This window comes from Ursus maritimus, unplaced genomic scaffold, assembly GCF_017311325.1.
Source record: "Ursus maritimus isolate PB19 unplaced genomic scaffold, ASM1731132v1 scaffold_23, whole genome shotgun sequence".
Taxonomy (NCBI): domain Eukaryota; kingdom Metazoa; phylum Chordata; class Mammalia; order Carnivora; family Ursidae; genus Ursus; species Ursus maritimus.
In genome coordinates this window covers 10,419,266-10,436,692 of record NW_024424786.1, presented here as the reverse complement: position 1 = coordinate 10,436,692, position 17,427 = coordinate 10,419,266, and the positions used below count along the sequence as shown (strand labels likewise).

Sequence of the window (17,427 nt, the reverse complement as noted above, 5' to 3'; positions counted from 1 at the left end):
GTTAAGCTCTCTTCGTATTCTTGAAAGTCACCACTGACTAAAAATGTTAATAAAAGAGATAAAACTATTTTTATAGCCAATCAAAACTTATAAGAAACGAGATTGTATTTAGTCTTTTTTTTTTTTTTAATAAGCTCCGTACCCAGCATGGAGCGCAATGTGGGGCTTAACGTGAGAACCCTCAGATCAAGACCTGAGCTGAGATCAACAGTTGGTCGCTTAACCAACTGATCCACCCAGGCACCCCAAAATGAGATTATATTTAAAGAAAACCTCTTCTTTCCTTATAAAGGCAACATAATGTTAAACCTTATTATAATGATGAAAATGAATTTTGAATCCAAAAATTACTAGTATCAAGCATTTCAAAGTTTTCATGAAAGTTCTGATTTTCAGAATATGTATGCATTGTTAGAGCGGTCTTTCTACTGGTAGCTTTGAGGCCACTGAAAGCCACATATAGTGCAAATGGAAAGGAGTGTCTCAGATTCATGAAAAAAGAGATTTGGAGCAGACATCTACATCAATGTGTACAAGGAGATTCTGACCTTTTAATTTCTTCTCCAACACCTTCCTCTAAATTCACTAGCGTGATGCCCTGTCTTTCTTGGACATCTGGAACTCTTCCCCTAACTTCCTGGGCCCCTTACCCATGACAGGTTTCTCAGAAAGATAAATTGCATTGTTGGGGAAAAAATGACAAATGTGTCTGCAAAATTTTTATGAGAATCTTTCTTCAAAAGTTGTGCCAACTTGACAGATGGTAACTATACTTATTGTGGTGAGCCCTGCTTAATGTATGGAATTGTCAAATCTCTATGTTGTACATCTGAAACTAATATAACATTTTATGTCAACTATATTTCAATAATAAATTTTTTTAAAGGTGTACCCGCTTGTTATTTATTGCTGTTACTAAAGAATACAGACAGACCTACTCTTACCCCTGTTTTGAATGATGTCATGGAGTCAGGATCAGGTGTAATCATTGCCCATAATATTTGCCGCCGGAGGGACTGTAAAAAGGTCAAAACACTTTCCTTCCACAAAGCACATTCCTGGATGAAGGAAAAGCCCTCTGTGTCTGTCTTGCCTGCGGATGTGGCATCCAGGTCCACCTATTCATATAGAAAAATATTATTTCAACAGCCAGATAGCTGAAATTAATGTGGTGATATGTGATTATGACGTTGTTCAGAGTAGAATAAAGAGATATCAGAATATTTTGTTTTTTTGGTCTCTCAGCTCCATAGTGTCCTATAATTTCCAGCTGATTATATATCTTAAAAGGACCAAAAATTTAGACCTAACCTAGAGAATAAAACCAATTTGATTTTTCTAGTCTTTAGAGTCCATTGAAATTAGAAAACTTACAGGACAAAGAGTAAATATTGCAGCAACAAGCTGCATCTTTCTTTAATAAAATCTTCTTTACCAACACCCATAACAATGTTGGTGGTTGCTCGTTTACCTTTAGGAGGAGTGGAACTTAGAGATGTGGGCGATGTCTACTTTGGAGGCTTATATAATAACAGCAGCAATAGCCAATGTTTATTGTTAATATATGTCATACAGTGTCCTACAGGGCTTGTACTAGTTGGGTGCATTTAGCTGAAAGTGACAAAAATGAAACTAAAAGTGGCACACGTGCCCAAAGAAAACCCAAACCCCAAAACCACACCAAACAACCAAACAAATACACACACACACACACACACACAACACACACCCACACACCCACAACTGGGAACATACAGGGCTATAATCCTAAACAGGGTTAGTTTGAGGGTTGTCTTAATCCAATGTATTCTTTGTGATTCTGGGATTCTCTTGGCTCTGGGAAGGAGAGGGCTGTGGCAGCTTTGGGCTTCGTATAAATTTCTAACAATATCAAGAGGAAGACAGAAACCAGCTCTTACGCATGCCTGATTATCAGCTGTATACACTCAGATGGTCTATTACCACTTCCTCTTCATATTAGTCAACATTCATCTCAATGTTCGTGCTCTACTGACTCTCAAGAGTAAGAAAGTATTCTCTGAATCATCTAGGCCTAACGGACTGAAAATGACTCACCTGGTTATTTTTGAACAGATTTCTGTCATTAGGAAACACTATACATTGAAAGTCTTAAGATGGGGTTCCTAAATTAATTACTGAATTAAAAGAGGGGAGGGTTAGAATGATTGGCTCAAAATTACCAGGCACTACCCCTTGAGCTGAGCTGAGTCACTATCCCAAATTACATTGTTATCATTCGAAGTGGGTGGGAGTGATGATAGTGGGAGTGATAGATAGATAGTGATGATAGAACGGGTATTAAAAGGCAGTCATAATATCAAGTACGGCATTTTGCATTTATGATCTCTTTTCATCTTCCCCCAAGACTCTATGAGGCAGGTTTTTCATGAAAGACTTTCTTTTCTGAACCTTAGTTGTTTGTGTTGCTTAACAGCCATGGTTTGAATGATTCTCATGTTTTAACAAAAATCTCCCGAGATCTGGCCTTACATCCACCGCCCTAATTACTGTGCCCCAGGAACTTGGGGATCATACCAAACAAGTGGGAGATTGCTCCTGGTATTTGTAGCCCACACTGGACACGTCCATGTCATTATATGTTTTACCTTGTTATTTCTCTCATTTGAATTTTCCCTTATTCCATGATTGCTCAAACAGTTTAAGGCCTAAATGAAGTACTGGTCATTTTTAAGCTTTCCTAGAACTCTCCAGTTTACAATTGGTCTCCCAGAGAATCTTCTTACAATTTTTAAAACATATAACATCTTATTTGCCTTACAGTTAAGTGTTTTTGTGCCCCTCCCCACCCTGCCTCAAGAGTATAGGTTTCTCGAATTGAAAGCCCTGTCATCTTTCAATCCCTAACACTTTACATATGGTAGAAGCTTGATAAATGCTCATTGAATTTTATTGAATTAAATGGAACATTGAGGAGAAGTTTTAAACCCTAGGCTTTTCTTTCTTCTAAATGGGAAGACTTCATAGACATTGTTTACTGAAAATAGGCTAACATGAAATATGTATGAATTTATACATTATAATGCTCAAGTGAGGATTTAAAATAAAATAATATTTTAAAGAGATAAATGGAAAGATATGAAGTTAATATGAACAATTATTGCCATAAGGTCTCACCATCCTGAACTAAAGGCACCTTTATTGAATTTCTTTCACCTCCTTGAATGGATTAGACTTTCTCAACTCAGGTATCCGCAACTTAACTGTTCCCTTGGCCATGAAAACAATTCTCAACACTCATCTTTGAGCTTTCAGGTGAAAAGCCAGTTTCTTTCTTCTTTTTAAGATATTATTTATTTATTTGACAGAAAGAAGGGGAGCAGAAAGAGGGGGAGCACAAGCAGGGGAGCAGCAGAGGAAGAGGGAGAAGCAGACTCCCTGCTCAGCAAGAAGCCCGAAGCAGGGCTCCATCCCAGGACCCTGGGATCGTGACCTGAGCTAAAGGCAGACGCCCAGCCGACTGAGCCACCCAGGGGCCCCAAAAAGCCAGTTTCTTAAAGAGGTTTCCCTATTACCTAAGTCTTCCTGACCTACCTCTATTATATCCTCTACATTTGAGGTTATTTGTTTAATGTCTCTCTTAAATATCAGGAGATGAACTCCTCCGCTAGGATAAGGGCTACATTTATTTTATTTATCGCTAAATCCCTAGTATCTACATGATATGACATAATAAGTGCTCAATAAAAGAATAAATACATGAGTTAGCGATGCCTGTACATTTCCTAAAGGCAGGCTGCACATTGGACGCCAAGTGTCTAGTAGCCAACACAAAGAATTTTGGGATATATGGTATTCTTGGCATAAAATCTAATAATACTTCAGGACCAAATGAGTGTGGGCTGATAAATATCAAATAATAAAACCGAATTAACAGAAGTATCACTGCTTTATTTATTCATTTTTTTAAAAAAGATGTGAGAATGTTCATTTTAATAAATGAAACATGACTCTTTCCCCTCTTAATTTGTTTCTCTTTCCCTTTTGTTAAAACAAAACATCAATTCTGCCTACTTAAATTAGAATGAGTTTTGGCTAGTGTTTTTAGGCCTGTAAAGAAATTCAGCTCGAATGAGCTGTGTCATCAACATCAGTAAGTTAAAAATTGTTGTAGGTATTTGGACAATGCAACTGCTAGCAGTTGGCAAATAAATATTTGTTGAATGCATAAATGAGTGAATAACCCAGATGACATTTCAGAAATAGATCCTTCTTCCTCTGTCTTCCCACAATCTTCGTCAAATGTTTTTGGCATTGGCTCTAACTGTCATTTTGCTCAATTAGTTGTTTGTGTGAAATAAAATTCAACTGAGCTATTTTTCCATGGAAAAAATGAAAACAAAAAAATAGTGCAATTTTGAAATGAAAATTTAAGTTCCTTTAAAGCTTTTAGTGAAGTGTTAATATTGAAGTTTTTGTTTGTTTCAATTAATCTGGGCTTCAGTTCTAATAACGAAAGAACAACACGAAGCCCTGAAATTTAAGAGTGCCTGGCATTAGTTAATTGGAGGTCAGTACATTTTTTATTAAACTGAGTTAACTAAAGCCTTCATTTAATATTCAACACCATGTCAGGCATTATCCAGTTATGATAAGCCTCGGCACAGACTGTCTCAGGCAAAGCTCAGGAAATTTCTACTAGGGATTATTTCCAAAGTGAAAGGAAGCATGGAGACTTTCGTGACTATAACAGCATTATCACACGTGGCTCTGAGAACTTTCCCTAGGACGCCCCACATTTATTCTCCTCTAGCCCTAAGATCGTCCTTAATATTGGCGGCGAAAGTAAAACCGTCGGGCCGTATCCCCAGTTTAAATTTCCCGGGGCCAAAATACCCGGATTAAAGCCGCTGTCAGATTGATAGGGACTTTATCCAATAGCATTGTGGAGAGGCGTGTCCTTACACGGACGCTCCAATCGGCACGCAGAGAGTCGGCGTCTCCAAGGTGAACGCGGAAGTAAGCACTTCCCCATGGAATCGCTCCTGCAGCACTTGGAGCGCTTCTCCGAGCTTCTGGCCGTCTCCCGCACGACCCACGTCAGCACCTGGGACCCCACGACGGTGCGAAGGGCCTTGCAGTGGGCTCGCTACCTGCGCCACGTCCACAGGCGCTTTGGCCGCCATGTCCGCATTCGCACAGCTCTGGAACGGCGGCTGCGGAGCCAGTGGAGACAGAAGGGCGCCTCTGGGTCCGCTGCAGTCCCCGGGTTGAACTTCCAGGCCCTGGGGCGCTGTGATCTCCTGCTCTCTCTGCGCCTGTTGGAGAACCGAGCTCTCGGGGATGCAGCCTGTCACTACCTGCTGCAGCAGCTCTTTCCGGGCCCTGGCGTCCCGGACGCCGACGAGGAGACCCTCCAAGGCAGCCTGGCCCGCCTCGCCCGCCGCCGCTCCGCCGTCCACATGCTGCTTTTCAATGGCTACGGAGAGAACTCGGTGCTTGAGGAGTCCGTGCTGAAGACCCAGGCGGAGCTGCTGCTGGAGCGTCTGGGGGAGGTGCCGAAGGCCGAAGCCGAGGGCCGCAGCAGGTTTCTTAGCACTCTGTGGGATCGCTTGCCTCAGAAGAACTTTCTGAAGGTGATAGCGGCCGCGCTGTTGCTTCCCCCGTCGTCTCCCCGGCCCCAAGGAGAAGAGTTGGAGCTGGACACCCCCAAAACGCCCGGAGAGGGGGGTCAGGAGCTGGTCCATTGGCTTTTGGCGAGGTCAGATGTCATGGCTGCCTTTTGCCACGACCTCCCAGTCGGGCTTTTAGCTTCGGTGGCAGGCCGCCATCCAGAGTTCTCCCGGGCCTATCTGGGTCTGCTTACAGACTGGGGTCGACATCTGCACTACGACCTTCAGAAAGGCACTTGGGTTGGAGCTGAGCCCCAACACGTGTCCTGGGAGGAGTTGTACGGCAGGTTTCAAAGCCTCTGTCAGGCCCCTCCACCTCTGAAAGATGAAGTTCTAACTGCCCTGGAGTCCTGTAAGGCGCAGGATGGAGATTTCCAAGTCCCTGGTCTCAGCATCTGGACAGACCTGTTCTTAGCTCTTGGGAGCGGGTCATGATAGTGCATTTGGGGAAAAAAAAAGTTTTAGGTCTCAGCCCAGGCCCCAGTCACTATGGGCAGTGTTCTGTTATTACTTATATGTATGGTGCACAAAATTAAAATTCCAGTACTTGCACCAGATCTATACGTTCATGTATCCAAAATATTATTTTAGGTGCTAATTTATAATAGATGGAATTATAACTTAGAATTTGTAAGGGAACTGGCTTGTACTGTCTTGGATTTTGTGGATAGAGGAGTGACGTTGGAAGTATCCTACTTAAAGCCATGAAATTAACAATAGTTTGCTTATTAGAAGTCCCCTTTCTAAGAATGCTGAAAAGATGTGTACTTTTCAAAGTGACAAAACACCTTTTTTCCTATCAGTATGGCTTTTGTAGGTCCCCCCCCCCTTACCCACTACTCAGTAGTGAAGAGTTTTCTTTAACCAACAACATGCGTTGTCAAAAAAATGTTCATTTGCAAAGCTAACTGGCCTATTTGGAGTTCAAACCCTGGACTTTGGCCTTTTAACCTAATATCCTAACCAATTAACCACCTTCAACATGTATTAAAATTGTGTTGTTCAACAAGTTTCGTATTTCTGCAAATCACTACTCTCTGAAATTCAGAGACCAGTTTTTTTTAACCAAACAATACTTAAGCACTGACTTAAGGATGACAAAAAAAAAAAAAATGCTTAAAGTATAGTAGATAAAAATATATGCCTGTGGATTTAGCATTTGATGGTAAAAGAATCAAACCAAATATGAATTAGAAGACCCAGACTTTAGCGTTTCAGCCATTGACTAGATTAATTAATCACAATCTTGGTGCTACAGTTGCCACATATGTTAAACGAAGTGTTTAAAATAGTTAAATTTCCTCATTTTTTCCTTAGTGGCTGCTCTATGGGGACTGTTTAGAATATTTGTCTCGTGTGTATAGGAACCTAATTTTGTGAGTTTACCCAGATGCTCCACAACTGGTAGAGTGATTCCCAATCACCAAACTGAAGACTTTTATTAACTTTTATTAGGGGAATATAACTTAGCATTCATAAAGATATTTTTGTCCCCATCCAAGTTAGTTGGTAGCAGGATTTTTTTGAAAACATAGGGATGTTCAGAAAGTTAATTTCTAATTTCAGAAATGTAGTTAGAATGAAATCTTGTAGAATTTTTAATTCTATAATAGAACGTGGAGTAAGCTACTCTTCCACTAGCATGTATACATACATTTTTTTTTTTAGATAATCCTGGGTTGACAGTAGCAGGTTCTTTTTTCCTGTGGTCTGATTCCTTTTTCTACCTCCAATCCGTGTAGACCATCTTTTAGATTGCTTGCCATTAATGCAAGAAGAAAGGCAAATCCTTCTGTTGGTTACATGAACTGTTTCAGGAAACAACCTAATGAAGTTCTATGGGGGCAAGTCCTAATATTGACCCATAACCCTAAATCCCCCCTAACTCTAAGCTTTAGTTTGAGAATGACAGTTTGTAAACTTATTTCCCTATTTCTGCAGCTATATTGCACATTCTTATTTAAAATGATAAAAATTGATATAGATTTAAGAAAACTTTAAAATCCATTTTTATACTTTAGCATATCTTATTTTAGACTCTATGTTATATTCATTACATAGATAATCTTGTCTAATCTTCATATCAAGACTGTATTCTTATAAATCAGGGTATAGGCTGAAAGGTAGGATGCCCAAGGGCACACAGAAAATAAGCAACATGAACACAGAGGCCGTATCTGTTTTGTTTTCTTTTTTGCCCAGAGCCTAGCACAGTGCCTGGCATGTGGTAGGTACTCCAAATGTTTGCATAAATGTAACCTAGATTAGAACCTTAATCTGTATTCTTTATCTTATTTTAAACAGAATTAAATATTTGAAAATATGCTATTGATTATAGCAATCTTACTTCTCTAGGAATCTATAAGAAAAAGAGGAAGGAATGGGAAATTAAGTAAATAACTTCAAGCTTCTCATGAGTTGGCAAATAAAATGACTTCATGTCTGTTGTATTGCTGTTAGTATTATCTGAAGGCATACATCTCAGTGCTCTCAGCATTTCTCGGGCTAGTTGTATATTGAGTACATAAGGGTATTTCAAATCTAAATGCTGCTGTCTACTGATTCTAATGGAAAATGCCTAAGATTTGGCTTTTGGTGAATAAATTTGGCACATGTATGGTGTCATATAGTTTACAAAGTTTTACAATTAAATCATCTAGCAGAACCTCTGTAAGACAGGGCAATGTGCTGTGAGCTTCCAATTTTATTAACTGAGACTCAGGAATTGAGTCTCAACATTTGTACAACATTGTATGGCTCTTATGTGGTAAAGCCAATGTAGATCTGGACCTTTTCTACCTTAAATTGCTCCACAAATCTTCTAGGTGATTTTAGGTGATTGGTGATTTGAAAACCAATATTTAGTTAAAAGGTCTGTATCATCATTGTAAACTCCAGCTAACACGGGGTCTGGTACATGGGAAACATATATATGTGTGTTTATATATATTTTATTTAAATTCAATTTAATTAACATCTAGTATATTATTAGTTTCAGGGGTAGAATTTAGTGATTCATCAGTTGCATATAACACCCAGTGATCATTCCATAAAGTGTTCTCCTTAATGCCCATCACCCAATTATCCCACCCTCTCCACCCGTTCTCCCCTCCAGCAACCCTTAGTTTGTTCCCTATATTTTTTCAGTATTCTTTAAATTTGGGTTATTACCACCTGCTATAACTTTTACCAAGTTATTTCACTCTCTGAATGAGAGTTTATTCATCTGTTAAATGGAAAAATTTACCTTTTCTACTATTTAGCATAATTAAAAGATAATATGACAATACATATGAAAATGATGTCAGAAGTTATAAATAAGCATATTCACTTATTTTCTCTTTAGGTTGATAAACATGAATACATGTTTGTAAATTATGATCTACATTTAATCCATGAATATTTATGAAAAGCAACTATACATAAAAATATAATGAGAACTAAGAATGAAACTTTTTATTCAGATTTGACCATTAAAATAAATTTAAAAAGAAAATGAGGTTAAAATGAAGTTGAGAGTTTAATATAGTAAATACATTTTTGTTGTATAAATAACATAATAACAATATTAAAGGAATATTCTGTCACCTTGGTACTATTTTAATGTCTCTGCATTCTTTTCCATCTTTTGGTCATATGTCCACTATTTCTGTAGCTATAATAAATGTACATACCACTTCTAGATTTTATAAAGTTATCAAACATTCTCATTTTTAGTCTTTAAAAATAAAATAAGGAAAATCTGCACTTAAGGCCTAAATAGATATTAGTTAAATGCTTTTCCTACATTTCATGAGATGAAAATGTTGGGGTCTATTTCCACCTTTATGATGTTAACTTTTCTAATGATAATTTGTCATTGCATTTCTGGGATATTCAACTTAGTCAAATGTATTAACTTTTTAACATTCCATGTATATTTGGTTTAGATTTTTGATTCTCAGTTCATAAGTAAAGTTGGCCTGTAATTTTTTCTTCTTACTTTTGTTTGGAATTAAGATTATATTGTCCATCATTCGAATTATGGACTGTTTCTATTTTTCTTGTTGTATGGAAGGGTTTTATAAAATTGGAATGACCAATTCCTTGAGAATTTTGTAGAATTATTCTCTAATACAATCTGAACTTTATTTTTTTTTAATTACTTAACTAAAATTTTTAAGTTTGTTAGGGGTTATAAGAGCTGTTCACACTTCTATTTCTTCTTAAGTCAGTTTTAGTAAGTTACATTTATCTAAAAATTTATTTCATCTAACTTTTCAAATTTATTGGAACAAAGTGGTTTCTTTTTTTATTGCTATATCTTCTTAGCTTTTTCATCATTAGTGTATCTATAGTTCTCTTTCATTTGTTTTTTTTACTTAGTGTCTTTGCTTTTTTTTTGTTTAGTCTCTTAAAATATTAAATGTTACATAATGTTTACCAGTAAACTAATACTTTATCATACATTTTTTCCTTTTCAAAAGTTTATGCTCTTATTTTATCTATTTTCTTTGTTTTATTCTGTTCATTCCTTACTTCTTAAGGACATCTAGCTTATTTGTAACTTTTCTTTTTGTATTATTATATAACATTTAAATTTTCTTCTGGATTCTGCTTTCACTGCAAGTCTCATGTTTTGACATATATCTTTTTTGATATTGGATATCTCATTCCCACATTTCAGCTAGAAATGGCTACCCAATTAGAGAGTAAATTTCTAGTATCTTTTGCAGTTAGGTATGGCCCTCACACTATTTTGACCAGCTGTATATAAGCAGAATTGATATGCACAACTTAGGATTCACACTCTAGGAATATGAAATTATTTGCCCTTATGCCCTGTTTCTCCCTTCCAGCGAACTGGAATGTCGATATGGTGCTAGTGAACTACTTTGAATCATATGGCTGAGGACAACTAGAACAACTGCTGTAGGCTCAAAGAAGAAGCCGCATGTTTGCATGCTACTCACCTATGTTTTTGGCAAGGGGTTGGAGAGGTAGGGTGAAAGAGGTAGCTTGGAAATTTCCTTTATTTCCTAAAATCCCAAAAGTATTAAAAGTATGTTTTGTTGAGAATCTAAATGTTTGTAGCAGTTGAGCCCTACTGAATGTACAGTTATGGCTTTGCCAGAAGTGGAAGTCTTCATTTTTCCTTTAACCCATACCAGCTTAACTTCTGCCCTCAATACTTGCTGCCAAGTTCAAAGGATAATTTTCTGGTATCAAGTTATTTGTCCTCTCCATAACATTAGACATACTGGCATATTAAGTAGTTAATAACTATTTATGAATGCATGGAAATGGAGTAAATAATAAAATAGGAATAGGAATGGAGTAAACATGTCTTTAGAGAGTTACCCTTTGGGTCATATCTTTAAAAAACATAATTTTCCTAGTGGCAAATCCAAACAAAAAGGAGGGCAAATCCAAACAAAGAGTGGAGACCTCAATATGTGGAAGCATTTTCAAGCTGTAACCCCATAGTCTGAAAAATCTTCTGAAGCTTCTTTGTTGCATTTGATATGGGTCAATCTTCATCGATGTCAAGATATAGTTACTGTGGTTAAATTGCTCAATTTCACGTGGTTTTTATAACTCTGTTACAGAGTCAGAGTTTTATGACTTGTTACTCTGTTTGGAGCTCTGAAACAGTATACTGATGCTCTAAAGTAGTAGCCAGTTATAAATAGAATGGCTCATCTTCCCTAGATAATTGTGGATATAGGATATTTATATTAACATAAATTAGTTAACGTAAATGCTCTAGGAAGGTAGCATTGATTTCTCTCAGGAATTAATTGGAAATGATCAATCACTATCTTAGAAGTGTGGCAGTAGCATCATTTATCAGGTGCTAATTGTCATAGTGGGCTAAGAATGCCCTTTCGGCTTAGAAATCTGGTGGCCCTAAGGGAAAGCAGCTTGAATAATTACAATAATTAATGTGTATACGACTGGTTCTTGAAGCTTCGTTACTCTCAATATTGGGGTAAAGGTTTGAGTTCAAAAGAGCTTACGGTGTTTTAAAGTCTCATTGTGGTTTTATCTTTTTATCTCATGGATGATCAGGACTTTAATCTTAGAAAAATTTTATATATAGTAATTCAGAAGTATAAGCAGAGGGATATAAAAAGTGAATAATCAGTATTTTACATTTATGCAAGTACTACAGATAGGATTATCAAGTTCTGAATGAGGTCTATTATAATCTCAATGTTAGGGACATATCTGAAATTTGTACTGAAATTAGGGGCTTACACATCAATATTTAAAATAAATTTATCATAAAGGCATATTTATTTGCTTATCACTACAAACAACGCCTCCTGACTGTAGCCTTCAGTTTCATATTTACGTCGGAGATTTTCACTCATTTATTCAAATAGCATTTGATCATCTACTTATATGTCAGTCTGTGATTTAATGCATTAAAACTGATTATAAACCAATTTATTTAGCTTACATATTTTTATGTTATGAGCCAAATTTTTCATTTTTTAAAAGAAAGTACATCTGGAAAGCAATATGTAGAGTATGGATATATATGTAAATCAATATTGGATATTTTACCTTCCATAGTTGTTAAATCTCTATGGGATAGCTGTAGAAATATTCATTATTATACCAACCATCTGACATATTATCAATACTTATTTTGTAAGATTCTGTTTGAGACTATGCATACATTTATAAGCATTGACAATATGCCAAAATGGAATAAGAAAACAGCCCACTGTTAGCTTTCACTGAATATAGATGCAGCCATGGACAAGAATGGGTAAAAGGTGTTTGCTAATCTTAGATATATTAGGTACCTTAAAAATGTTAACTGAATTTGAATCCACAATGGTTGTTAAGGTAAAATCTCAAATAATCTATTACTAATATATTGACTATCAAAATGAAGAAAAGGGAAAACAATGCAGACTATAAATTATTTTATAGTTTCCTTTAGGAGATAAAGCAATCTCGTAGTTTTGCAATAAATATTCTGGGCCAAAAGGGAAGTATGTTTTCTGTCTCGTATTTAAAAAAATTATGTTCAGAATCTTTGATGATTTTCAAAAATAATCAGTAGTTTGTGTAAATATCAATAGCCAATAGTGGGGATGAGGTTGGAGGCCCACTTTCTCTGGTCTGTTTTTCCAATAATTGCAAAAACATGTGTTCCTGACATTGCTGGTTTGAAATTGTTGTTGGAAACATAAAATAAATTACAAGTGACTAACAAGAGCAATTTACAAAAGATACACGATCTAGTTCACTAGTCAGCAGGCATAGGTTGCATATGGAATTACTATAGTAACCGAAGCTAATCGAGAACTGGCGCCATTTTCTAATTATAGCTGGAAGCACTGGACCTTGTGCGCTGCACCAGTAAATTGGCCCCAGTAGAGTCAAAATGATTTCACTGTTTGTCATTATAGACGTGAGCTAAGGCAGGATATTTGAAGAATATGGTCTCTGTAATTTGTTAAAGGTATTATACCCATTTTTATAGTCTAGTTCTATGAATGGAATATTACACTTCATATTACAATTAAAAAGGCATTTACAATTCCATTTAAGAGTTTTAAAAGATTAAAGAAAACAATGACTTTTTTTATGGTGAGGGAACTAAAGTGTAATTAAGGACACAGAAAGGGGGAAATAAAACCCTCTTTAAATGGCTTTTCTTTTACGACTGATTTTTATCATAAAACACTATCTCTGGACATCTTTGGATAAATTCTTTTATTGCTCTAAGCTTCCAACTTTTCATTTATATAATTTGGGTAAGAATAATTAAATCTTCCTTCAGCAAAACAACCAAGTGCATGAATATTCAAGAACTTCTTTTAGGCATTCTTTTATGATAGATCTATTGGCGATACATTCTGTTCGTTTTTCTTCATCTGAGCATGTCTTGATTTCCCCTTAATTTCTGAAGGATAATTTGGATCGGATATAGAATTTGACATGGCTTTTCTTTCAGCATTTGAAAATGTGTCCTTTCATTTTGGCATTTGTGGTTTATGATGACAAATCTGTCATATTAAATAGTTTTAACTCTATAGATAAAATGTTATTTCTTTCTGCTTTAAGATTTTTTTCTTTGACTATAAATGATGGAAGTTTGATTATGGTGTATCTTTATGGATTTATTTGGCTTTATCCCTTTTGGAATTTGCTCAGCTTCTTTTTTAAAAAAATTTTTTGAGTATAGTGGACACACAATATTACATCAGTTTCAGGGGTACAACATAGTAATTCAACTCTATGTATTATGCTATGCTTCCCACAAGTGTAACTACCATCTATCACCATAAAATGCTATTACAATATCATTACCTGTATTCCCTATACTGTGCCTTTTATTCTCGTGACTTGTACATTCCCTAACTGGAAACCTCTATGTCCAAATCTCCCCTTCACTGATTTTGCCCTTCCCTCTGGCAACCTTCAGTGTGTTCTCTGTATCTATAAATCTGATTCTGCTTTTTGTTTATTCATTCACTTGTTTTGTTTTTTAGATTCCACATATGAGTGAAATCATATGATATTTTTCTTGCTTTATTTCACTTAGCATAATACCCTTGAGTTCCAGCCATGTATGAATCTATAGGCTTATGTCTTTTGCCAAATTTGGAAAAATTTCAGCCATTATTTCTTAGAATATTTTTCAGTCCCACACTCTTTCTCCTCCCTTTCCTTGAATCCAACGACATAATGTTAAATATTTTGTTTTACTTTAACAAGTCACTGAGTTCTGCTCGCAATTTTTTTCCCCCTGCAGTCTGTTTTCTTTTATTCATGTTGGGTAATATCTATAATTCTATCTTTGAGTACACTAATTCTTTCCTCTGTCCCCTCCACACTGTTGTTGAGTCCTTCCATTGAATTTCTATTTCTGTTGTATTTTTTAGTTCTAAGATTTTCACATGGTTCTTCTTTATATCTCTTATTTCTTTACCGAGACCCCTCCTTTTTTTTTCTATTTGTTTTAAGTGCTTGTAATTGCTTATTGAATCATTTATATGATTGTTGCTTTAAAATCCTTGTCAGATAATTCTAACACTTGTGTCATTTTGGTGATAGTATCTACTGATTGTATTTTCTAATTTTCAAGAATATATTTCAATGAGACAAATTTATTTTTTCAGTCTAAGGGAAAGAAAAATGTAGCTCCTTGAAAGTTAGGTGCTCTAGTAGAAGACATTTGCAGTGTTAAGATCAGGAGCTTTCAGCATAGGGTCCACTAACTTATTTTGTTGAATTCAATTTTTGTAATGTTATTTTTTTGTAATATTATATTGTATGTCGATTATAATTAAATAAAAAATCACTTAATCAAAATATTTAATTGCTTACTTATACTTACCTACTTGTACACAGTAGATACTGTTTACTATTTATCTCTTTGCTTATTTACTATCTACTTACCTGACTCCCTATCTATACTTCTATACAGATGTGGATATGGATACAGGTATCAACATGCAAATAGACATACATCTATGCATAGGAAAGTATCTGGCAGTTCAGTTGAATTTAATGATTGTTATTGCTAAATAGTAGGATAGGAAAGATTTTTACATTTTATTTGTGCTTTTGTTGAATTAAAGTAGTAGGCATATAAAATTTTTTATAGACAATAAAAGTGCCAAATATTTCTCTTAAAAATAATCTTTATGAATGCAATTAAGGAAATATGTCAATATAGCCACCATCTAATTGATTTGGTAACCATTGCCAAGATGACTAGACACATTAATTTTGTACTCATCAGTGGGACATTGATTTGAAGAATTTTAAATGGATCTGTAGACCCTATGAAACTGATTTATGTCTTCTTTGAGAGCAATTGTGCAGCAATCAGGGATCTTTTCTCCCTGGACTACTAATATATAACATAACAACAGAAGGCACAAAGATGAGAGAAGTCAGAGAAAAGAGACAATTGGCTAAATGATAAAATGTGTGTGTTGCTATAAACAATTATGCATAATATATAATCAACAACCAACTTATTCATTTATTTATTATCAATTTTGCTAGAAGTTTTTTTTTTAAAGTTAAGAGGGATGACAGACTTTGTTTATAATTAGATCTGTTAATTGAAAATGATTTGTCTGTAACTTTGAGATGAAGTACCAATCAAGCTCCTTTCAAAGCTTCTTTTGAGTCATGAAGATTGATAGAGAGGTAGAAATGATTGTGACCTTTCTGCAACTGAAAGTTGCAAACTCTTGGCATGTCTTAAAAGAGAACATATTGGTTAACAATGTTTATTAGTTATCAGTTAAATCTCTACCTTTTTTCATATCTTAATTATGGATAAATACATAAAGATACACAGTGTTAAGATTAGAGGAAAGAAAAGAGTATAATAATTACTCAAACATCCTATTTTACATTAATTGAATAAATTGAAATTTGTTTATTATGCTTTGAATATTCTATTCTGAAATTTCTGGTGTGAGTAAACAATGTTTGCTATCCAATGGCTCCTTGAAGGTATAACTGTGCATGGTGAATAATTTATTTATTTTTTATTTTATTATTTTTTTAAAGATTTTATTTATTCATTTGACAGGATAGAGACAGCCAGCGAGAGAGGGAACACAAGCAGGGGGAGTGGGAGAGGAAGAAGCAGGCTCATAGAGGAGGAGCCTGATGTGTGGCTCGATCCCACAACGCCGGGATCACACCCTGAGCCGAAGGCAGACGCTTAACCGCTGTGCCACCCAGGAGCCCCATGGCGAATAATTTAAACAGAAATACAGTTATAGAACAACTTTAAAAAAAATGGGCACTCATGATATTTTCAAGACAGGATATTATTTGTTTGTCCCTGTAGCAATTTCTTCAGCCTATTCCAAAGGATGGATGTTGCTAAGCTTTCACTAAGTCCCAGAAATTGCTAAGAAGGGATTTTTTTTTCTTTAGTCACTGACAAGATTCCTATTCATTCAGTTCATAGTCAGCTATCATTCAGTGGGATTCATTTTTTTAAAAGAGTTTATTTATTTGCCAGAGAGAGGGAGAGAGAGCACATATGAGCGAGCACGAGTAGGTTCCCTGCTGAGCAAGGAACCCGATGTGGAACTCGATCCCAGGACCCTGGGATCATGATCTGAGCCAAAGGCAGACGCCTAACTGACTAAGCCACCCAAGCATCCCTCCCTCATTTTGTTTTTAATTTCCAACCCATATTATGTGTAGAGGAATTAACAACTAAAATGGGTGACTTCAAGTTGACAAACACTCTCTCCTCAACTAAAATTTAGTTAGGCTCTTCTGAACCCTCTTTTCAACCAATCTTCACACTTGACCCCTGTCCAGTTCTGTCTTCGGCCTACTTAGCTCTGTCTTAGCAAATAATCCTGCCAAGTAATCCCACCCTTGATATTTGATCACCCTAAATATCTGATAAAGTTCTTCATCTCCCAATTTAAATATCAAGGTCCTTGGCCTATCTTTAGCAAGAATTCTGTAAGGCCAGTTTAGCAAGAATCTCCCTGTGTTTGATGTCTCCTCCTAGTAATTTTCCACTTACTGCCCCCTCAACCTACTAGCTGACTATAGATATCAGGCCACCTTTGAGCCTGATACCTCTCCTATTGTAATAGTATTGAGTAAGGTATTCCTTACCATTTTAACAAGTATCAGAATAAGTTTTTCTTTAACAGAGTCACAATAGCAAGATAAATCAAACTTAAAGATGTAGTTTTCTAGGGTTATTGATATAATCTGAGCATAGGTAAGAAAATATAGAAACAAGTATTATGCTTTTTACTTTAAAATCCACAAC

General features: G+C 35.9%; 1 protein-coding gene across 1 annotated transcript; it reads left to right on the top strand.

The window, feature by feature from the left end:
* Positions 1-4,957: 4,957 nt before the first annotated feature.
* Positions 4,958-7,975, top strand: FANCF (FA complementation group F). The gene has a single exon (XM_008686897.2). The coding sequence runs from the start codon at positions 5,013-5,015 to the stop codon at positions 6,084-6,086; it is 1,074 nt and encodes a 357-aa protein (XP_008685119.2). The 5' UTR covers positions 4,958-5,012; the 3' UTR covers positions 6,087-7,975.
* Positions 7,976-17,427: the final 9,452 nt, after the last annotated feature.